At 47.3% G+C, this 24193-nt stretch overlaps 1 protein-coding gene across 1 annotated transcript in view; it reads left to right on the top strand.

Moving 5' to 3' along the window:
- Window positions 1–8947: 8947 nt before the first annotated feature.
- The window catches only part of LOC135376086 (uncharacterized), a 39067-nt gene continuing 23821 nt past the window's right edge, over window positions 8948–24193 (top strand). The window contains exons 1-2 of the mRNA XM_064608664.1: window positions 8948–9000; window positions 11497–11627. Coding sequence (XP_064464734.1) covers window positions 8990–9000; window positions 11497–11627 — 142 coding nt within the window. The 5' untranslated portion in view covers window positions 8948–8989. The remainder of the gene's footprint in view (window positions 9001–11496; window positions 11628–24193) is intronic.

Raw genomic sequence — 24193 nt, 5'->3', positions numbered from 1 at the left:
TTAACGACGTATTCCCACCTCTTCGATCTTGGCAAGCCACCCTTGGGAGTCGCAAAAGGAGTGCATCACCGCATCGACACCGCCACCTCCCCTCCCGTTCGTCAGCGCCCGTACAGAGTTTCTGCGTCAGAGCGCGCAGTCATAGAGAAGGAGGTGTCAGACATGCTTTCTCGGGGCATTATTCAGCCCTCATCCAGCCCTTGGGCGTCGCCTGTTGCTTAGTAACGAAAAAGGACGGCAGCATACGGTTCTGCGTTGATTATCGTCGGCTGAACGTCTACTGTACGTCGGCTGATCGTCGCGACGTCTACCCCATGCCCCGGATTGATGATGCCCTGGATGCCCTCTTTCTGCCTGGATGTCTGGATGCTAATTTCTTTTCTTCTCTGGACTTGCGCTCTGGATACTGGCAAATCCCTATGGCGGACAGTGATATCGAAAAAACGGCATTCACTACACCGGATGGCTTATATGAATTTAAGGTAATGCCCTTCGGACTCACCAACGCACCTGCGACTTTCGAGCTCCTCATGGATACTGTTCTGCGTAGCCTTCGATGGCACGTTTGCCTTTGCTATTTGGATGATGTCATCGTGTACTCTCAGGCATTTCCTCAACATTTGGACCGGCTACGGGCCGTTTTCGACTGCTTCGCCGCTGCTGCCCTGCAATTAAATCACAAGAAGTGCCACTTTGGCTATCGGCAGATCAAAGTGTTGGGCCACATCGTTTCCGCTCAGGGCATCTCACCCGACCCCGACAAGGTACGCGCCGTGGACGACTTCCCCACTCGAACAAACATACGAGATTTGCGCAGTTTCATTGGACTATGTTCGTACTTTCGACGATTTATCAGGGGCTTTGCCGATATTGCTGCACCTCTCACCAGCCTTTTGACGAAAGATGCCCAATACTGTTGGACCCCTTCGTGTGCGGCAGCTTTTCATCGCCTCAAATCCCTCCTGACTTCGGCTCCAGTCCTTCAGCACTTTGACCCTTCCGTGCCTACAGAGCTGCATACGGACGCCAGCGGGGTCGGCATCGGCGCGGTACTGGCTCAACGACCCTCTGACGCTCCCATGGAACACCCTGTCGCTTTTGCGAGTCGTACCCTTTCTAAGAACGAACTTAATTACACCACTACTGAGAAGGAGTGCCTTGCCGTCATCTGGGCCATACAGAAATTTCGTCCGTATCTTTACGGCCGGCCCTTCTCTGTTATTACCGATCACCACGCCCTGTGTTGGCTCGGCACCCTCAAAGATCCCGTTGGCCGCCTTGGAAGGTGGACACTACGACTTCAAGACTTTGACGTGTCTGTGAAGTACAAGTCGGGCCGCCTGCACTCTGATGCCGACGCACTTTCCCGTTGTCCCCTTCCGCACGAGATGGCACCACCCCTCGATCAACCGTCCCCTGCCTCGGATCCTTCCCTCCTACTTTGCTGTCCTCTGACCTCCTTCGACCCCACATTCCTTCGGACGGAGCAGCTCAAGGATACCCCATTTTCCCCTATAATCCGCCACCTTGATGGTACATGTCCAGCCACCAACCGGAAAGTTATCCGCCAGAGTAAACATTTCACCTTGTCCGACGGGGTCTTATATCGGCACAATTACTCTCCCGACGGCGCACGACTTCTTCTGGCCGCGCCTCCCTGCGTTACTTTTGGCCTCGGATGTATTGTAATGTTCACCGGTACGTCGACGCCTGCCTCGTCTGTCAACGACGCAAGCCTTCCTCTCCGCCCACCACAGGCCTTCTGCAACCCCTCACCCCACCCCAGCACCCGTTCGAACGCATTGGGATCGACCTTTTCGGCCCACTCCCTATAACACCCTCCGGCAATCGGTGGGTTATTGTCGCTATAGACCACGCCACCCGGTACATGGAATCCGCCGCCCTCGTCTCCGGGTCCTCAGAAGAAATCGCCCACTTCTTCGTCAACTACATTCTCCTACGTCACGGCGCCCCGCGGGTTATCATCAGCGACCGTGGCCGTTCTTTCTTGGCCGCCCTGCTTCAGGAGATATTCCGGGCTTGCTCTGTGGTGCACACTCCCACTTCTGCCTACCACCCTCAGACAAATGGACTTACGGAGCGCTTCAATCACACCCTCGCCGATATGCTGGCTTGTTACGTGTCTGCCAATCACAGCAACTGGGACGCCATCCTCCCCTACGTCACGTTTGCCTACAACTCGGCAGTGCAAGCCACCACGGGCTTCAGCCCTTTCCGTCTTGTTTATGGCCGCGAGCCCTTGTGCACCATCGACACCATTTTCCCTTACACCCCGCAAACCGATCACAACCTACCCTTGGCCGACGCTACCTCCCGTACCGAAGAATTCCTCCAACTGGCCCGTTTCCGTACTTTTCACCACCAAGCGCTCGCCAAGCATCGCTACGATGAGTGCCACCGGCACGCTGAATTTCGTGTCGGCGATAAAGTATGGCTCTGGGCGCCCATTCGCACTCCTGGCTTATGCGAAAAGCTCATTTCCCGATACCTTGGCCCTTACCGCGTCCTTCGCCGTACCTCAGAGGTGAACTATGTCGTGGAACCCGTTGAACCTCCTCCTGACCGTCGACACCGCGGCACTGAAACCGTCCACGTCACCCGCCTTAAGCCTTTCATCACCCCCTAACCGTCCCGTTCATCAGTCGCCAGGTTGGCTCCTTTTCTCCGCCGGGGGAAGTTGTGAGGCTGACGTTCGCCATCGTGATCATCGGTTCCGGCACGCTCGCTCGCTCGCTCGCTCCCGCTTCTGGAAGTTCCAGCATCAACCCGAATAAACCTTGCCAAACCTGATTCCTTGCCACATTATAATATATACAGGGTGTGCACGCTAAGTGTGAACATATTTTTTAAAAATATATCTATCACTTTTTCCGAGATGAAATCAATTGCAATATAGCATATGCTGAAGGGCACTCCCTAGGGGGGCATTAACAGACTCCTAAGGCAATGTCTTAATTAACTTTCAATAATTAAATTTTTAATTATAAAAGCCACGAAGTTGCTTCAATGAGAACATCTGATCTCTTCGGTCACCAGATGCCAAAGCCGTTTTCAGAACAAAAATCCGTTCGATAGATAGCCCGCAAAAAATTCGTGAAGGAACGCCATTTTTTTCTTTATTTTATTCATTGCGCATTTCTAGAGACGCGTCTTTCCTTCGCCCCCAACACGAGAGGTTGAAAGAGCACACTATCGCCAAAATTGATTTCATCTCGGAAAAAGTGATAGATATATTTTTAAAAAATATGTTCACACTTAGCGTGGACACCCTGTATATAGATACTCATGGAATGATGCGACAGCACCAGAGGACACGTGTTTCGCCGTGTTTGCGGCTCGTCAGCCCTGGGTAGCTGCGCATCGTTCGGAATTGGCAAACCAGGGGTCGCTCAGCGAGCGATATACACCTGGGAGAAGAGGTGGGCAAATACCCTCACGATCTTTGCCCTCATCTCAATTTTCGTCACAGATGTTTTTCCTGACCTCACCTCATTTTGAGGGACTTCGTTTCTCACCTCACCTAACCTCAACCTCATTTTAAAATTATTTTTCTCACCTCACCTCAATTTGTTTGTGAAAAATTTTCCTCACCTCACCGCAACATTTTTCAGAACACTTTTTCCTCACCTCACCTCACCTCATTTTTTCTAAAAAATTTTCCTCACCTCACCTCAACCTTCTTTCTGAAGTATTTTCCTCACCTCACCTTACCTCAACCTTCATTCTAAAGTATCTACCTCACCTCACCTCACCTCAACCTTCTTTCTAAAATATATTCATCTTTGTTATAATTTTTACCTCGTCGAGCTCACCTTAACCACTTTCTGTAAAACGTTTTCACTTCACAATTGCTCTTTCAATTAGGAGTGGCGTTGCTCATAGCCACAGTTGCTTCGTGGTGCTAACACCGAATCAAAAAGGTATTAGGAGTGGGTAGGTGTATACGTTGCAGTTGGCTTTTTACTGCTTCGTTGGTTGATTCCTGACAACAATTTACAAGTACCCACAGCTAAGATTCATTGCCTTGCTTGGTTCGTCCTTCTTGCAACAAGTATCCACTACATGTACGATCAGTAAAAATTGGACGTAGGGTACATGGGTAGAGAAGTTGCACAAACCGAGCAATTTTGAGTTGTTTTTCATACTGACAAGACAGGAATGGCTTTTATCGAGTATCTCTCAAGCGAGAATGATAATGGAGCTGCGGAAGTCGTTTTGGGGATACTATGCAGCTATACTTCGAATTACTTGTACGTTTTGCATTTTTGTCGGTTATGACTTTATAGTATCGATCAATATTATTTAAATAGCAGACGTATTCATTTGTAGCCGGAATTCGGGGACCTTTTCTTCATGACCCTTGTTTTGAAGCAATCAGGTAGACGTGCTGTACGGATTACTAGTTTCTTATGTGTTGACTTACTAATTAAATTACCTTATAAGACACAAACCTCGTGTGCCTTTTCAGCTAACTTAATTGCCGTAATAAAAGCTCAATATTTCAACTTGTGGCAGTACGGAATATATGCCATTATTTGCGCTTATTGCACTTAAAGCGCGTGCTGTTGCCTCCATTTCTTACATCAGTCTCTGATAAGGCCATTGGTTGTCATGTACTATCGTTCCAAATAATACGTGAAAGACATCTGCTTACAGACTGACTACTTTGGCTTTGTTGAAATCTAAACACTCAAAGCACACGGAACTATACTGAGTTGTTCATGTGTCTCACATCATGTATGTGACTCAACTGACTAGTTTCATTGTGTTGAAATCTGAGCTAAATACATATAAAGCACACATAAGCTATATTCACTTGTACGTGTATCTGATCTGACACGTCTACCATGTATCTGACTCAACTGAAAGTCTGGAACTAACGCGCTTACAGTGAACACATTTTAGTGTAGAGAGCCTATGCTCACAGTAACATCTGCTACATTGGTAATAGAAAACGCTGGCTCTCGGTTCCCTTTTAAGAGATCGCGCAATTGAAAATAGCCGCTCCACATTTCCTCAACCTCCCTCTCAAAAATTTTGCGTCACCTCACCTCACCTCAATCTCTGTTTTGATATTTTTTTCTCACCTCACCTCAAGTTCCCTTTTAGAATTTTTTCCTCGCCTCACCTCACCTCAATGTGCGTGAGGTGAGGGTGATGTGAGGGTGAGGGCAGCCTCACCCTCATTTGCCCTCGTGAGGATGCCCACCTCTGCCTGGGAGGGTGACTAAGCACTCCTCAATACCACAGTGCAAGCCAGTGAATTATAATGCAGGAAAAAAAGCCATTAAAGAAACAGGTATATGCCACTAGACGTGTTAGAAATTCAAAATTACATACCTTCTATACTCATGGAACGATGCGACAGCACGAGATGACACGTGTTTCGCCGTGTTCGCGGCTCGTTAGCCCTGGGTAGCTGCGCATCGTTCGGAAAACTGTCGCATCGGCAAAATGCAACAGTTTCGTAACCTCGTATATGCAAAAGCGTTGCGCAGCTCACTCTGCGCATGCGCCGTATGCAAGGCAATTGTTGCGCCCAGCGTACGTATGTTGTTTATGAAATTTACCATTCGCGCTCCAGGTCGCTTGGGTGCTCTTCTCGTGACAGGCGAGACAGCGCGAGACCTGCAGTTTGCAACATACAGGCGGCCAAGGTTACACTTAATGTACATCCTCGTGGCATCTGGCAAATTAGGCTTTATACAAAAATTGTATCCCTGCACTCCATTCAGTCTCGATATAGTCGGTGTCAATGTAATAGGTCATAATTGGTCTCGAAGGGCTCCAGCCGAATGCGAAGCATCTGACAATGGCATCGTTCACTGGCCGCCCATTGCTGGGTACTGTGCGGAGGAATACGGTTGTCGGAAGTTCTAAAGTGTCAGAGTAAGAGGGAAAGCGTACATTGTCGATCTCTTGTGTGTTGGTCTCAAGGTGACGGTGTATTTAATTCCGTGAAAAGAAGTCCATGCGATACGAACGCCAGAGAACAGCGCCTGGTTTAACATCGGAGACTGAGAACCTCAAAAAGCTATCCGTCAAATATACTGGCAGGCGCGATGACGAATCAGCCAGGTGTCCATACAGAGCGAAGTCGCTACGTACTTTACCTTGACGTGCGAAGCAATGCGGAGATGGAATATATAAAACTGTTGAGCTCGTGGAGCCAACGTTCAGCCCTCTGACTAGCTACTGCATGTCATTCGACACCAGTGGACGGAAACCAGGTAAGCCTTGGTAACTGAATGTGCATGTTCTCAGTTGTACATTCTTGCTGCATCATGCTTAGGTTCATCTTGACGGGTCTGTATGTACTCGATGTATATCGTTCTTTGTTCATTCGCACCTTTGTACATTTTGTATATGTGTGGCGATAGCTACGCGCAGCGCTACACTAGCGTTGAAATTATTGATAATGCGCGCCAGGGGTGCGTTAATAAAAAACGTGCTTGATCCCAAGATATGACGGAGTTTTAGTATATCGTACAGCACTGTACACACTTAACAGTAACACGATCTCCGTACAACCGGTGGCCCCAGTAGAAAGTGCGCAAGGGTTCGCCACAATGCGAGTAGTAAACATGTAAGTCGAAACCTGATCTTCATATTTGCAACTCGCATTGTCGGGAACTATTGCGCACTTTCTACTGGGGCCACCGATTGTACGGAGGTCGTGTTACTGTTAAGTGTGCACAGTGCTGTACGCTGTCGCCTTTGCGTAAGAAAGAGCGAGGTGATTCTGCGCAATGCAGAAGGCTGTGTCGTGTGTTAGCGTAGAATCATCAACGCTGTTACTTACGTACGCAGAGGCAATGACGCACGATATACTAAAATTAATTAAAATTTAGGGTGCTAAACTTATCCAGTGTCACAACGAAACTGGTTAATGCGATGTCGAGTACGAAGTTGTGTTCCATTTTCACCACATTTAAGGTATCACAACATATCACAGTGATTCAAAATTTATCACGATTGGAACGTATGCAAACGCATGTTTCCTTCTCGATATGGTTTCGTATCACGACGATGAAGAAAAAAAAAAAACTGTTGGTATTGGATTGAAACCGGTTAGAAAAGCTGTAAGGCGCATATTAATGCATGTTTCGCACTAAAATGCTGCATAGAGTATACAGGGTGTTCAAAATTAAGCTTTCACTAGCACTTTATAAATAGGTGAACAAAAGAAAAAAAGTGGTGCTACTTTTTCTGTTCCTTGAGTAAGAAGCAGGTGCTACATAATTACCAGCACCTGTTTCTTACACAAGTAGCGTAAAGTTATCATCCGGTTTCCTGTCAGCGCTGTGTTTGCGTAGCGCTCGTGAAAGCTTAATTTTGAACACCCTGTATTTTGCCATATTTTCTGGTGAACAGGTGCCTGAAGTTTTTTGTAGTTTTTTTCCTTTTGTGGGAGGTTTTGCTGGTTTCGTGGAGGTGCTTTGTGTCCTCTTTCGCGAAAATTCCGGTTAGACGCCTACTTCCAATGTTCCGGTGGGGCACGATACTCAACCGGCGTTCGCACGGGGCAACTTTTCCCAGCAACTCGAAGCTACTCAAACCAACGTCTTTCGAGCAATTTTGAGTCCGCGTTCACACGCAGCAACTCGGTAGCTCCACCCACAAGCAACCTTATGGTGACCGGAGAATGTGGGTTCGAATCGAACTGGTGGAATCTTTTCTTTAGCTGCTGTTTATCAAATTTCAGTCGGCTTTATTGCCCCAAGAGATCATTATTAGCTTCCAGAAACGGCAACTGATATGTTTCCGTGACGTTCGTAAAAAAAAAAAAGAAAAAATCTCAGCTGCACCTGCAGGATTTGAACCCATGAATCCACGAACGAAATCCACAACGCCATCGGGAGTCACGTGTCAATGCTCCCCTCGCTGATTGCTCGGTGCACGAGCAACTTCTGAAGTTTTCGGTCGGCGAGCGATTCGCAGCAACTCTGAGCAACTCGAGTTGCTGGAGGTTGCCAGCTGACAGCAACCTTAAAGTTGCTCATAGTTGCTGGAAAAAGTTGCCCCGTGTGAACGCTGCCTCAGGTCCCACCCTGGCTGCTCTGCTGTGCGAAATACTATCCACAAATGCGCGAGGTGTTCTCCTACAGCGGCGTTCACAGATTGCGCGTTTACTACGAGGGCAGGTGGGCCTTACTTCACCCTCGCCACTTCCTTTATTGCCACAGACGGCTTAGGGCACAGTGTAGATACTGTGTAGATGTTTCAATACGAACATCACATTTTCATCTGGACTATATGATGCAGTCCCAAAAGCAAGTCCTTCAGCTGCATGATCTACATCTGTCCTCCTTGTTCTTTGCTCCTCGGCCGCATTTTGAACCGGTTTGTGCGCCACGAAGGCGCTGTGGCAATGATAGACGCGCAGGGGTGGACGGATAGAGAAAGAACACGAAAAACAATAGGTGCACGGGGCATTAATGTGCGTCACGCACCGACTGCGGGGGAACCGTCTGCGCATTCGTATGGAAAGTCTGCAAGAAAACACAGGAAAAACTTTGACAGCATATAGGCAACCCTGCTGTCGTGGTGTCGCCAGCCATAGGACGCCAAGCGACCTATACGAGAAATAAAATGAGCAAAAACACATTTATTATATGTCAGCACATTTGACCTGCGGTTTGCACTGTTTGCTTCTTTCCTTTTCAACGAAATTGGACTCCTTAAAATCGTGCTAACAGGACATGCACGTGGAGTGAGTATGCGCATGCGTGTTGCATCCTATGGGCTCTATTCGATCAGTACCAGCTGCACTCACATTACCAAACGTGCACTAGAACTTTTCTCCATTTGATGATTTTTGACCGATGCATCTATCGTCTACTTCTACAATTTGCTCCAACCACATTCGTGAGGAGATTCAGATGCGAGTTTAACTTTTGTTTATTACTCTCCGTGCAGACTATACCGCTATTCTCCGTATCAATCCAGCTGTGCCAGTCCTTCCACAATGACGTCAAGGTGGGTATCCTATCACACCATTTAAGTACGTTCATTTTCGGAAACAATCCATCCAAGAATGTGCGAAGTTCGATTCAAGTATTTTATCAACAAGTACCTCGCACCAGAAAATCCGAGGCATTGTTTGTCAAACGCAGTTATGCAAGTTGACTCAACGATGTGTGGGAATCTGCAACACAAAGTTCCACATTGCTGTAGGAACCAACCTGCCAAACCCCAACCGCCTCGCCCGGGAACACCGAAACCAGTTGCAAGGAAAAAACAAAAGAAAAGAAAAGCGACGCATGCAGGACGTCTTTTTTTTTAAATTTGTTACAGGATCTTTATTCAAGAAAGTTAGAAGGGCGAAATAGATGCCGTTTTAGCAGTTGAGTTTAATGGCCAGGCCAATATTGTTTGTAACTACAAGATCACAAATTACCTCAAATTCATGAATTACCCCTCTAATTTGGGTATTCTAAGATTCAAACGTACCCATGAGTCGCAAAACGGATAGAACATTTCTTTCCGTTGTTTATCTAGGAAATAACTATTGCGTTGTTTTGACTGCACCTTCACATAAAGTAGCTAAATGTCGCTTACGGTAGTGTGTCATTGTAATCCCAAATTTGTTCTATAGGTGAAGCCGAGTCGACTTTTTAAGTCGAGTTCAATTCGTTTTTTTTTTTCTCGTAATGCTAATAAATGGAAGCATGCACCACATGTTGATGTGTTTCTTACGTGTCTCTTGACAGTATCTCCTGCATTGTGTTCCATTATGATCACACCATACAACAGTTTTGGGTGCTTGCCCAGTACGTCTTTACTGTTGCATATGAGAGCGCGTACGCTATTACCATATGATACTCAGTATCTGGACACTTGCGACAGAAAGAAAGATGTCAATAGACAGAGAAGGTAACCACAGTAACAGTTACAAAAATATCACTGCTAAGCACGGCTGCGTAGCGCAAGGTTCGTGAATTTAGGTACTGCTAATTCGCCGTCATTTGGCGACGTAATTTGGCATTAACTGCTACTTTCAATGTGCATACAATACACAGTGGAAATGCACACATTTCCATCATCGTGTGTTGGTAAGAAGCAGATGGTGTCTTGGATAATTTTGGAGGATCCTGAATGCCGCGAGGCCTCTCAAGGACATGAAACCGCTGGTGTACCTTACCTGAGCAATTATGACATAGCATGCGTCATTTTTGTCAGGGCTGCACACAGGAAGCAACATGGCGGGGAAAATATTACTTGTTTCTCGGTGTCTGTGCTGCTTGTCAGTGAGGTGGCCATACGCATTAAGGAGAGGTGGACAACAAACCATTTTCCAAGTGTGCAGTGATTGGCACTTGAAAAATCTTCACTTTATTCACCCCCTTTTCCATCATGACAACAACGACACACCGGCAAGGTACTTATAATGAACAACACAGAAGCTGCGTACGTAGACCTATCCCGACGCGTGCGCATTTCCGACAGAGATACAGGGTGTAGGACGCAAAGCTGAGGGTTCTGTCCGATAAATTTCTTCTAAAAGATGTTTCGATTAGGACACGCCACATGGTTGGATCGCTTGAATGCCACACTTTGTTGTGTGATACCTTGAACGTGAATGAGTTCAACATCTCAGCATTATAGATTTTTATCCAATCATAGTTATTAGAGAGGCAGGAAGCAGTACAGTATAGTCTACCTGTACTCATCTGTACATTGTTTGAGCGGTGTGGTTAGGTAACGCCTGATGGGGCCGTCCACGTATAGTTAAGAGTTCTCTATGCAGACAAATAAGGAATTAGGTAAGGTGACATAAAATTCACTCAATCTCATTCTCGTCACATATTTGGCCTATGAACGCATCGCCAGCACAAAAACTCGTCCGGCTTCATGAGGTTGCAAGCAGAGCACCAACACCTGCATAGGATATGCCACACAGTACATAGTTAAGAATAACACAAGTTACTCAGCAAAATCGCGGTTCCCAACTAGCAGAAGCCTCGCATGAGAAGTACGGGGAATGTTTTCCAGTTTCTACGGTCCTTACTGCAACGGGTAGGTTCTGACAGGTCGTCCAGGAAGTAAGTGGTGAATTACAAGTAATCGTAACTGTCAGGAAACAACTAATTATTAACAATGCTCATGACTTTCGCCACAGCTTTCGCTTTGGATCCGCCGACTGTTATTGTACGGTCTTGCACAATCGCGACGTCACGGAGAAACCGAAACCGGATACGGATTACCCATACGGCTCAATTGATTTTCTCTAAAATGGGAAAGCTTTGTCCTTCTCTATTTTACGTGAATGATATACCTATGGAGCACAATGCAATGGTAGTGCGAATGCCCTCTGGAGGTCCGGACTGTCGCCTTAGTGGAACCGCTCCGCGGACATAGTGACCACTATGTCCGCGGGTAAGCTCATGTATCACGCCATGAGGACTTAGGCGTCAGCATATCTTTATTAGTTCCGACCAGGAAAATAATTCCTTGTGTCTCACTCTCCTCCAGGGCTGTAAGGCCTTCTACCGTGGCAATGATCATCTGGCTTGCGGCTTCGGCCCTAAGTATCCTGGCGGCGAGAAACGGAAAGCCGCCCAATGGACGCATGGAAGCAATGGAATGGTGTGGAAAAGACCTCAGTGAGCATATTTCTTTTTTTTTTCTTATCGATCAGATGAGAAACAAAATGAGACTCGTCGTTTAATCTGTCTCAGAACCAATACCAATAGACGAGGTGTCAGAACACGAGTTACAGCACGTTAGTATTAGCTTCCATATGGAGCCATATGGGATGTTAGTAATATTATCACATTTTATCAGACCGGTAGGTCTTCACAATATAAGAGCTCAGAGGACCTAATAGGCGTACCGCCCTGCTTCCTTGAAATGGATCGTTTAGCTTGTATTTAACAACGAGTGTTTAGTGCGCCGTACGCTGCCGCCTTTGCGTACATCACGGATAGCGTGGTGGTTCTGCGCACTGTGTCAGGTTGCGCGTGCGCAGAACCGTTGACGCTATCCTATGCACTGTACGATGCACTAAAACTGACGAATGGGGAGGTTACGAGAACCGGCGCGCTGCGTACTGTCGGTGGCTGTTCCAGCGCAAGCAACCGATAGGAGAATCCCCGGAAGGAGTTCTCGAAAACTGGAGTGAAACAACCGCTGCGGTACGTGTAACGCACCCTCTCGCCAAGAGTTCGAAGTCACCACAGCATCCCCACAAAAAAAATGAAATTGAAAAAAAGCGGCCGTGGCCTTTTCTGATTTTTTTTTTTTTTTTTTTTTTTTAGAGGGAGTTTTTGACCTTTGGTCTGAGTGACGATGATCCAGAAATATTATTACACCGTGGGGTTTCTGAGGAACGAAACTTTGTGAGCAACGGTTACGCCGTCCATGGAATAGATGAAATCCATCGTGGCGGCGGCCATGTTTCAGCTTCGTTTAGGAGTCCCCGAAAGGGTACGGTCGGAAGCGAGTCGACCCTGACCTCGAATCGGTGAGGAGGATCGCCGCGCAGGAAGGACAATCCCACAAGATAAAGTGCTTGCGTGTCGCTCCCGTCCCCCCAACTGATCGTACTGGATGGGCTAAACAGTTCCCGAACACTCTCGAATAGCGAGCTTTAGTATAGTAGGTGTTCTTGACAGCGGTGCGCAACACAGCCAGATAAGCCAATCGCTCTGTTTCTTTGAAGTGGTGACATCGTATTGCTAAGCTTGGATTAGATAACTGTTGTTATCTAAAACTACAAAATCCAGTTCGTTCTCGTTAGTACTGCGAACGATGAAACACTTTTTTATAGAAATGAGAACGCGCACCTGTGTCAGCTCTGTGCTCCTTCTTAAGCGCTACTTCAGAGAGGTCTTGGGGGAAAACTAAGATGCAAGTAACTTGTCATTTTAACAAGTTATTTTTAGCAGTAACTAGTTACCCTTGCACAACTATAACCGTGCTTCTAAGAATGTAACTACGACTAACTTACTCAGTTATTGCAATGTTTTCCATGCGTCAGTTGTGTGGCCTCCCTTTGTCGAGGCTTCAAACATCCTGTTATGTTTCCCAACCAAAGGTACCATAAATTTAGTCATCTCATACGCAGCCATGATGGGCCATGGCCTTAAACCTGGCTCCTAGAAAATCTGTTTGCAACACTGTACAACTAGGCCTGTTTAGTACATTTTTTTTAGATACAACTATTCGTTATATATTTATTTTTTCCTTTCGACCGTGGCGTGTGCACATGCAATACAGTTTCGTTTTCGAGGCCCCGATGGAGAGTGGTGCAGGTCGTCACGCATTTTAGACAATTCTAGACATGTGATCTGACAACACTGACAACCGCAGTGCAAAATAAAAGTCATGAGGGCATCGACGAGCGGTGAGAAGACATTTCGTTCTTTTTACACCAACAAAGCTTTTTAGAAGCAATTTTTTTTCAGTTTTTTACTTTAGTTTTTAGTTTAGTTTTTACTTTTTAGTTTTAGAAGCAATATCCAACTAAAATTAAGTATATTTGTGATGGAGAAACGCGTGCTGAACCTACTGGTGTAAATATGTGGAGGCAGGAGCTGATATATTTGTCAAGCCGGTCAAATGTCTTCACGGCCACGTTTGCGAGCAGAGCGTGTTGGTGGCACTAATGCTGTAATTTCCTTTTCGCGGATTACGTCAGCATTTCCTGTTCGACATTTCATAGGAAAAAGAAACACAATGAGTTTGATTTACGTGCACAGCACTTGCTCCTCAAGATTTGAAATGGAATTTGTCAGATCTTGAACAAGAAAGTAATGAAGAGGATGACACTGAAATACAGGAGAGCAAGTTCAAATTCAATACTTCCTGCAGTTTCTGCTGATGAAACTGTCGCATATCACGCAAATGAAGATATTCTTCTATCTGGTGAGCCACTGATTAACTCCAGTGTAAAGTGTAACAAGGAAATATATCACATACGAGGTCACCAGTTCCCTCGCACTTTCGACAGCCGTGATTCCGATAGTACTCAATCTGAGTACTTTTTTTACGGTATGTCCCCCAATCCATACTCACAAAGTTCAGTGAGACCACGAATCTGTATACCGTACAGAAGACACAACTGAATGTCAACACATATGCCGGAGAGATCCAAAAGCCCTTTGGGATGCACAATCTGATGGGGGTCATCAAGCTTCCAATAGTAGGAATGTACTGGAATTCAACAACGAGGGTGCCCCTGATTGCCGATATCATGACCATATAATGATTTTTCAAGCTGCAAGACAACTTGCACATAAGAGTCGAGGAACCCGAAGAGAACCTTGACAAGCTACGGAAAGTAAGACCACTTCTTGAATCTATTGAGTTACACTGCCATCAGCTTCACCTGGAAGAGAAATGTTCTCTGGACGAACAAATGACTGCGTCAAGGGGCACGTGAGCATCAAACAATATGTAAAGTCGCGAACGCCCTGTGGCAGGAGTGCCATGCTTTATGATTTCACTGTGTACCAGGGCAAAAGAACTATACGTGGCAAGGTACAGACGGACCTCAGGTTGTGCTCAGGAATCGCTTTACGTCTCAGTCACAGCTTTCCAACTGGTTTCAATCATCAGTTGTATTTTCGTAATTATTTTGTCTGCATTCCCCTGGTGTGCAAATTGTTGTCGGGGGGCATTCTAGCTGTTGGAACAATCAGAGCCAATCGTCTTCTGAAGTGCCCGGTTGTGTCGGCGAAAGCAGCAAAAGCAATGTCCAGAGGATACGCAGAAGTATACGTGTCCTTTGATAAACTTGTCGTCGTGACGTGTAGGAAGGACAGCAATCTTGTCACTCTAGCATCATACTTCGTCGGTGTTGGCAGCAGTTCTGACAACCAGAGGTGGGACAAGGAGGACGAGAAGCGTGCGCTCGTACAGCGCCCACAAGTTGTTTCAAGGTACAGCAGAAGTATGGTGATGTCGACGAGCTCGATTTTCTCCTCAATATTTATCGAACGAAAATGCAATCTAAGAAGTGGTCTCTCCAGGTGATATTTCACTTTGTGGACTTTGCTCTGTACAACGAATGAATGGAGTACATCAGGGGCCACATTGACTTTCCCAGGAAACACCTCTTGAACTTGCCCGAAGAACACACTGTCATCCCTTGAATATCCAATGGTTATCATGCAGGGGCAGACAGGACGTCCACCGGAGTGCGAAATCGATCATCAGGGATCCCCCATGTGTCAAAATGGGACTAATACACATCCTCACGATATCCTTATGATTGCCCCTAAGAGGTCATCAAGGACAGATGTTGGACAGTGTGACGACACATCAGGGACATAATCTAGCATAGTTTTGTTGTACCTTATTGGTTTTCGTCGGAAACGACACGCAATCTTGACACCTTCTCTTTCACTGAGTGATTATTGGCAATTCGTATTCATTGGTTGCGATTGATTGATTTGTAAACTGTCGCATGAAGTCTCGTACTTCCCATAACGGAAATGAGCGTAGCGATTTAAAAATAAGACAGAAATCGACAATGTGTAACAAAACAAAAGTCTTGGCCGGAGCACAAAGGCCGACAAACTGACTTCGAAAGGAACTGGAATTCCCTTCCATAGACAAAACAGATGCTATTTATTGCTTGTTACGCGACCCTCCGTAGGTCCGAGGGTCCTGTTCGCCTCCGAGACAAAACGAAGGTTGGGCTATCTAAGTTTAAATTATGTAAACAAATAATACTCAAGCGCGGAATTGGTAGAAGTGTTAACTCTCCAGCAATGTGGAGTCGATGTTTCTTCTGCTTAGTGTCGGGTAGGACTATCGAAAGTCAAAAGCAGTGCTCACAATCTCGTTTTTCTGTCTTTTCTTCGGTAAATGCTTCACGTATCATGGACGGACACCATTTTAGAGGGAAATAAATTTTACATAAGACCGCCCTTTTTTCTGACGAATGACAAACAAATGTTACTCAACAATAGGGGATGTTAGCAGGAAAATTGAAAAACATAGTATTTCTCATCCCGATAGGAACTTACTGGGACGGGTAAATGATGTACCTAAATGACTCTCACGGACTATCCGCGAGTGTCATCCTCAGGACGTCCTGGGAATGCACATCAAAGGACGAGGACGCGATGACAATGTGAGGATTTCCTGGGGACGTTTGTGTTCTTGGCGTCAAACTTTATGTGGAAGAAGCACTCCTCAGTACAGCGCCCCCAGCCACAGGAAGAGGAAGGCTATCCATTCAACATCGAGTTGAACCAGCCCCCTCAGCAAAGCCCCTGCAGGCCAGGTATGATGCCGACGAACAATGGCCAGGCACAGGCCATCCATGCGCAAACTTGAATGCCGTTCTGAACGTCCAAGGCTCTTGCGTATGAAGTACAATGCATCTTCGTGCGTCACAATGAACAAAAATTGCTCTTTTCAAGAATCACACAAAGTAGCTCTGTTGTGACACATTGTTCACCACATGCAGAAATGCAAATTTTTTACAGCCTCATTTCTGAAGGAGAGTTTGAAAGGTTATGGAATTGTAAGGTAATTTTATTTTACGCCTAGATTTCGGACACAGACTTCGGAGTATTGGCGTCTCTCGTCGCGAGAATCATCTTACATCCGTTAGATACATGAGGAATCACAGGTACATACTCGACCATGTGGTGCATGTAGGTTAGGTCAGGTCGGGTCGGGTCAGATAGGTTCGGTAGGTTAAGTTAGGAGGGGTTGGGTTGGGCAGTGTCGGATTGGGTCAGGTAGGGTTCGTTTGGGTTGGGTTAGATTGGGTCGGGGTTGGAGGCGGAGATGAGGTGTGAAGGCGTCGGGCGTCAGAGTCAGGGTCTGGGTTGCCGCAACTGGCACGGGAGTGAGAGCTCGTAGGGTCGGTCCCAGGAAGAGTGAGGCCGCGTTAGCCGTGACTGCTGACGGGATGCTGGCTGAAACATGCCGTGGCGTCTGGAAGCCGTGAACTGATGTCCGGTGGGCAGATGGGATGATGAGTGAGCAGTCCGGTCGTTGCGTGGTCGATCGGATCAGTAGCGTTAACGGAAGCGCGACGGGAGCGGTCGGTGCGCCGGTCGAGAGGCGAAGGGCGGTCGTGGTGTGTCCAGTGACGGCAGTGGCTTCCAGGGTTAGCTTGCCACGGCAGTGCTCGCCGATGGTGTCGTCAGAAATTTGGGATAGAGAAGGGCCGGACTGAACCTAACTTGATGTTCATCGTTCGGGTTACCAAATATAGAGGAGATGGTATACATCTACATGAGTCCCGACCGGCAATTATGTATGCCACGGGCGATGACAGTGGCACATCTTCATGGCGCGCCGGTGCAACTGAAACCCGAGGTCCAGGCGCGTGCCCATCGTCGTCGCTGTCCACGGTCCGCTAACAATCCTTCTGAAGAAGCGATCCATGTCTGCTACTTGCGTAAATTAAGAATATTTCAATAGCGCGGGACAGATTGTTAACAAAAACTTACAAGCTAGCTGGACAACGCCGGCATTGTAAGACGTTTTCCTGCATCCTCCGAATGGGGAAGCTGCACGACATCTTTGACGATTTCCCCAGTACGGCTTCCCCAATACCCGATGACGTCGAAACTCACCGTATTGTGAACCAACAATAGCAAAGCTAAGTATAAAAAAACTCTCACAGAAAACACATTTTCAAAGACCAAGACTTGACACGCACGGCCACGGAAGTAACACATGTCAGCCATGTGCCACTTTCTAGACTAGACTTGCCAGGCTGGACTTAAACTGTACATTTAGTAATGTCCCAGGAGGGCGCACCCAACAGTTTTCTTATTTTTTGTCTTATTAATAATATATCTATAGATACAGCGTGCCCCAGCTAAATGCGAACATATTATCAAAAAATATGTGCATACATTTTTTCGAGATGAAGTCGGTTGCATTTTAGTAAATGCTGAAGGGCACTCCGTAAGAGGGCACCAGCAAACTCTTAAGAAAATATCGTAATTAATTTCAATAACTATCTTTTTCTTTATAAAAGATACGAAGTTGTCCCAATGAGAACATTTGGCCCCTTAGGTTACCTGATACCGTAACCTTTTTCAGAACAAAAATCCGTTCGATTGATCGTCCACAAAAAGAAAGAAAAAATCGTGGAGAAACACCACTTTTTGCTTAATTTTGTTTGTTAGTTTTGTTTTGTTTATTTGTTAAAAAAATGTGGTCCTTCAGGAATTTTATGCGGACGATCTATCGAACGGATTTTTGTTCTGAAAACGGCTACGGTATCATGTCACCAAAGGGACCAAATGTTCTCATTGGGACAACTTTGTAGCTTTTATAATTAAAAAAGTTAATTATTGAAAGTTAATTAGGATATTGCCTTAGGAGTTTGCTGGTGCCCTCTTAAGGAGTGCTCTACTACATTCGAACTGACTTCATCTCGAAAAAAGTGATATATGTGTTTGTGCTCGTGTTCATATAATTGGCGTTCTTGTGTTCATAATATGTTAAGAGGGGCAGTTCTGTTGTCTGCTTCTATAAACAGCGATGAATTGTAAATTTTGTGAGCTGATATCAAACCATTTCGCAACTAGCGCCGCGAAGCAACTGTAGCTGTGATCGGTGTACAGACGTGGACACATGGAGAGATGACAGAAGGAAAGGAATGGGGAAGAGGGGGTTAGCATGCGTCCTGGGTCAACTGCAGCCCACTCGCAGGAAAGCAACAAGGCACTGGGGATTTGCTGTGCAAATTTGATAAATTGTGATTTAGTCGGATAGCAAAAGTAATTAGGCTGCCATGTAACTCCAACTGGACCACATTGAAATGATTATAAGATATAAACAGACGTCATGAAAACACTTCATGGTAAATGTTGGGAATAGGTTATGGGGGAATGTGGTGGGCTTTGTAGGTTCTGTGGGCGATGTGAACTACAGATACTCATGGTCTCCCACTGACATTACCTATTGGGCATTGTTGGACAGCTTGTGGGTATGCGTGGGTTCTGCAAGCATTCTTGAGGGACCCATTCATGGCTACATTTTCCTATAGAAACCTATGTGTAATATCTGTGAGAATTTAGACCCTGCACGGTATAAGCAGAGTAGGAGCTAAGCCAAATGACACAATCTTGGTGAGGGACTATCGTTCCCTCCCTGTACTTTTTTTTTAAAAATAGGGCAGCGTAATGCAACAAAAAAAAAACAGAAAAAATGAATTTGAGTTTTATTCTTCCGCTCCCTTTCCTTATCTTAAGATCTCACAAAGCTACTTTCGAACGGAGAACGCCTTCTCCAGGTCTGTCCCGCTTGTCTTGTCGACCTTCCCAATCATGCAGACAGTTATTCTGCGCTCTCTCCTTATTTTCGCCCTCTCCGGCCAGTGACAAACAACAGTTCTATTTTATTGATGGTGCATCAACTGACAGTTTTGAATGTTGATGATGTTCTGATAACGAAAGGAACGCCAGGCAGATATGTGGAGTGGGACCATTTCAAAGCGATTCATTGGACCAGTTCTACTATGAATATGTGGCACCACTTACTAGTGACTGGGACCAGTTGAAAGTGGAACGAATGGAATTGATCTTGTGGCCCTATCTGCGAAGTGGTTCATTATCGAGCCACTTCGCAGCTGGGACCACTGAATGCATGCCCGAAAATAATGCGTAGAAGCGCACATATTGTTCAAGAAAATATTGTTTATTCTGCTAAAAGCATACACTAAAAATAAAGAGATAATCGGTCATCTCTACGTGTAGGTGCTACGTAGTATACGTGTGATCAGTTAGTGTGGAATAGGCATATGGCCTATGGAGGCTGTGTGATGGACAAAAGGGAGCATGGCGTTTTGTTGACCGCCTCACTTCTTGCACTACCCCTTTCTCTCCGTCATGCGTTCGGAATTTTTTACTCTTCTTATCCTGTTGATCAAGCTCATCCCAGGTCTCTAAAATGAAACATCTAATTAATAGCAATCAAAGGGTCACTGTGAGCACTCATATCCGCCAATATAAGAACAAGTAGTACGTCCAGTCCGTTTCGCGTTTCACCGTCCGTTTCTTCCCCGTACGCCGTGTACGTCTTCTTAGCTTCGGAACTGTTCTGGGATATCGACAATGTGTTTCTTTGGAATTATTGTGATCGCATTGTCTTAGAAAGCGCAGTAATACAAATGCAAATACTGCACATCAGATACAGGAGCCCTGCCACGGCAACCAAAGAGGAAACCAACGTGATGCAACGCGGCTTCCAAGTTGTGTTTAACTGCCACTCTCGCCCTCTGAACGTTTAAAATTGAACTGAAAGCCGCCCGAGAGTACAGTGGCTGTGGGGTGCTCGTAGTCATTGCAGTTGCATTGAATCATCCTCCACGATGGGCGGCAATGCCACCGTCACGCCTCATACGGTTGACCACGACTTTCCTACACTCCCACCCCGGCCTTCACAAGGTGAACGGAGGTTGCAGAACGCCACCGCGACGATGCCCATCAGCACCAGCCACCCGTCACACCCGGGTCCCTCAAGGCAGATTACACGCACCTACGCCGGTGTAACAGACCCATCAGTTATGAGACGACAGTTAGAACCACTAACCACCGAAGCTGCCCTCTCTTTGACACTCTTCTCTGCTGTACTCACGGCAATCAAGGCAATTGTCTCTGCCTTTCCTGGTGCGTCGCAACTACCCGAGGTTCAAGTGCTTTTGGCATTGGAGGCTTTATCGTTCGCTCCGCATGATGGAACTGTATAGAAAGGCCATCGCGATGCAGTGGAATCCTCGCGGCCTACGTAACAAGTTCCCAGATTTTAATTCTCATCTTTACCAGTACAAGTTTCCTTTCATAGCTCTGTGCGAACATGGCATGGATGCAGCACATCGCGTTAGTGGTCATACAATCTATCGATCTCTTCAATGCTCTAAAAGCAGAGCAGCGTTATAGATTCGTAATGACCTCGTTGCTGCTCCCATAGGGTCAGTTTGTCATCGATCTTATGATTGTCCCCTGTAAGATCCGCCTCGGGCACATATGCAGTTAACCGCTGTCAGTATCTATCTACGTCCCGCGGTAGAGGCTCCGTGGACTGACCTCCACCGCTTATTCAGTTCACTGGAATCCCTAGCTCTTGCACTGGGTGACTTCAATGCTCATCATACCGCCTGGGGAAGCCGTAGAACGGACGGACGGGGGAGGAGATTGTTAGAAGCAATGGAGACTGCTCACATGTGCCTCCTAAACAACCGTCAGCCAACTTATATGCGACCACCAACGTCACTCGATGCCCTGGATCTTTCCTGGTGCTCAGCAGGCATGTCCTCAGAGGCCCTCTCGCAAGGCATTCGCTCCGCCATGCAGGACACGGTAGTGATGTCTAAACGGGTCACAGGTCACGTCTGTCATTCTCTAGCAATTAACCACCACAGAGCATTACGTCGCCGAGCCGAGAGAACGGCTCGCCGAAGTGGGCAACTTCCTGACATTGTGGCGTACCGCTGGATGAAAGCTAAAGTAACTCGATAACCTAAGAAGGAGGACCGGAAGCGTTGGCGTAAGTTTTGTCAACACCTTTCAATACCTTTGACCCCGGCACAAAGATCTGGAGGACAATTCGACCTCTGAAGGATGCGCACCTACAAAAGAATCCTCTTGCCGCATTGGCTATCGTTAATGGTGCAGACGAACCCACGCTAGCGACAGATTTCTCCGTCGTCCTAACGACAGCAGCGGCTGCCTCAACGTCTGCAGTACACAGCAGTTTCGTCCAGAGACTGCAGACAAAAATCCACCAAGACTGGGCCCGCCCACCGGTGGTTATGGACCGCGACTTTACTGTAATTGAGCTCAAGACTGCGTTGAAACTTGTGAATGTGCGATCGTCCCCAGGACCAGATAAAATCACTTACGCCGCACTGCGAAAGCTTGACGAGTCATCACTCCAAGCTCTCCTTCATGTTTATAATACGTCTGGCGACAGGAATCCGTACCATCTACTTGGAAGGAGGCTTTAGCTGTTCCAATCCTGAAACCAGGCAAACCCCCAAATGTACTATCCTCCTTTCGCCCCGTGACCCTGAGAAGCTGTGTGGGAAAACTGATGAAACTGGTTTTGCATCGCCTCGACTGGTGGCTCGAAAAACAAGGTGCGTTCCATCAGGAAATGGCTGGATTTCGCCGCCATCGAAGTTCTATGGATCCCGTTCTCGATCTGGTCTCTGCAGTCCAACATGCTCGTGCTCATCCGCGGATCATTGTATCGGTCTTTCTAGACATTAAGCGCGCCTATGCTACCGTCTCGCACATCTGTGTGCTCCACGGGTTGCGGTCTTTTGGAGTCTCTGGTGACTTTTCAGCTCGCCTCACGATTTCCTTACCGACCGAACTGTCGCTGTCCGCATATCCCACGGCCAAAGCCCCAAGCGCCCCGTTCATCAAGGCGTACCCCAAGGATGAATTCTCAGTCCTACCTTTTTTAATGTGGTAATGTCAGGACTAAAATCGATAGTTCCACGCAAGGAAGCGTTCTCCGTGTATGCCGACGTTGCTCTTTGGACAGTAGGCATGTCACGACCAGCCCTTCAGCGCTGTTTACAACAAGCCTTAAACAACCTTCATCTCTACCTTACGTGACTTGGAATGGACATTTCGCCCGAAAAGTGCGTCCAGCTCCCTTTCACCAACAAGGCTATGAGTAATTTCCCTCTTTTGGGTTGGTGCACAGAAGCTCGAGCTTGTATGTTCCCATCGCTTCCTTGGTGTGGCCCTGGACTCCCACCTTCGCTGGGCTCGCCACTTCAAACACCTTGAAATCAAAGTGCAGCGATGGCTTCCTGTCATTCGACATCTTTCTGGCTTCGGCTGGGGCGGTGATCAACGCTCACTCTTAGCCGTTCACGCAGCTTTGGTGAGGGCGACTGTGCTTTACAGCCTTCCAGTCTTGCGTAGGGTTTCTACAACATCGTTAAATACTCTTTGGACCCTGTTCGCCCGAATCCTCCGTCGCTGCCTTGGCGTCCAAAGAATGGCTGAAACACGGCACGTACTAGCTGAAGCTGGAGAACTCCCGGTGGATGTCCTCCATGAGCGGGAAACGGCTCGACACTGGCTACGTTTGCTTGCGCACGTTCCCCGTCACCCACTCCTCAGGAAAATTCGATACTGTCCCGAAAGTGATTTCCATCGCGTGGCGCAGAGGACACGCCACGCTCTTACCGGCTTCACACCTAGGACTGTCACACCGCCGAACGCCCCCTGGTCTCTGCCTGTGCCACCCACCTTCGCACGTCTTCCTGACCTCCAGGTCCGCATTGGTCAGGTTCCCTCTCAAGTCCTTCGAGCCCATTGTTATGCTCTCGTAGACGCGAAGTTTTCCACCTCTACCGCCGCAAATACCGATGGCGCATCTCGAAATGACAAGTCCGCGTTAGCATTTGTCATCGCCGACGAAGGCGTAGTTCAAAGACGTCGCCTTTGGCATTGTACATCATCCACAGCTGCGGAACTCTACGCCATCCTTTTCCTTTTGCAGCACATCCCCCCCCCCCCGAAAGTGTTGCCTATACTGACTCAGCATCTGCGCTGCAAGCAATTGAAAATTCTGGCATACGAGGCTCCTCCGCACCGCTGCTTATGGATGTGTTAACCGCTTACAAACTTGTCTACGATGCAGGATATCGGTTCGCTCTCCAATGGGTTCCCGCCCATTGCGGTGTCGAAGGCAATGAACTGGTGGACAGCGCCGCCCTAGCAGCTCTCTCGTCTCGGACACGGACACGTATTGCACTGCTGAGAGGCGATCGGCAGTCCATACTTCGAAGCACTGTGACTCCTCTGGCTACCTGCCAACGGACCGCCGACATAATACCCCCCGCCATGCTGAGCAGAGTTGACCCAGCGCTCGCTTTCCGCGTGCCAGCATATATCTCTCGTCAAGACGCCGCGTTAGTTCATCGAATGCGCCTCGAGGTGGCCTTCACAGCACAGTGGCGCCACCGCTTGAGACAAGTTAACTCTCCCCACTGCAGTCACTGCGGTGCTGTTGAAGATCTCGAGCACGTTCTTCTCCATTGCCCACACTACCACCCTTCTCGCTCCGTACTCTCCGGCTCCCTCACGAGCTAGACTCACGCCCCCTCTCCCTCACAAAATTGCTTGGCCCCTGGCCAGGGGCCCACAGCTCCCTAGAGCCCATACCTTGAGATAATTCATGCAACACTGGACATACGACCAATGAAAATGCGTCGTGATGCCTA

The sequence above is a fragment of the Ornithodoros turicata genome, chromosome 1 (genome assembly GCF_037126465.1).
Source record: "Ornithodoros turicata isolate Travis chromosome 1, ASM3712646v1, whole genome shotgun sequence".
Lineage (NCBI taxonomy): Eukaryota > Metazoa > Arthropoda > Arachnida > Ixodida > Argasidae > Ornithodoros > Ornithodoros turicata.
Note: the sequence above shows the minus strand (reverse complement) of the source record. Positions and strands in the feature narration are given on the sequence as shown.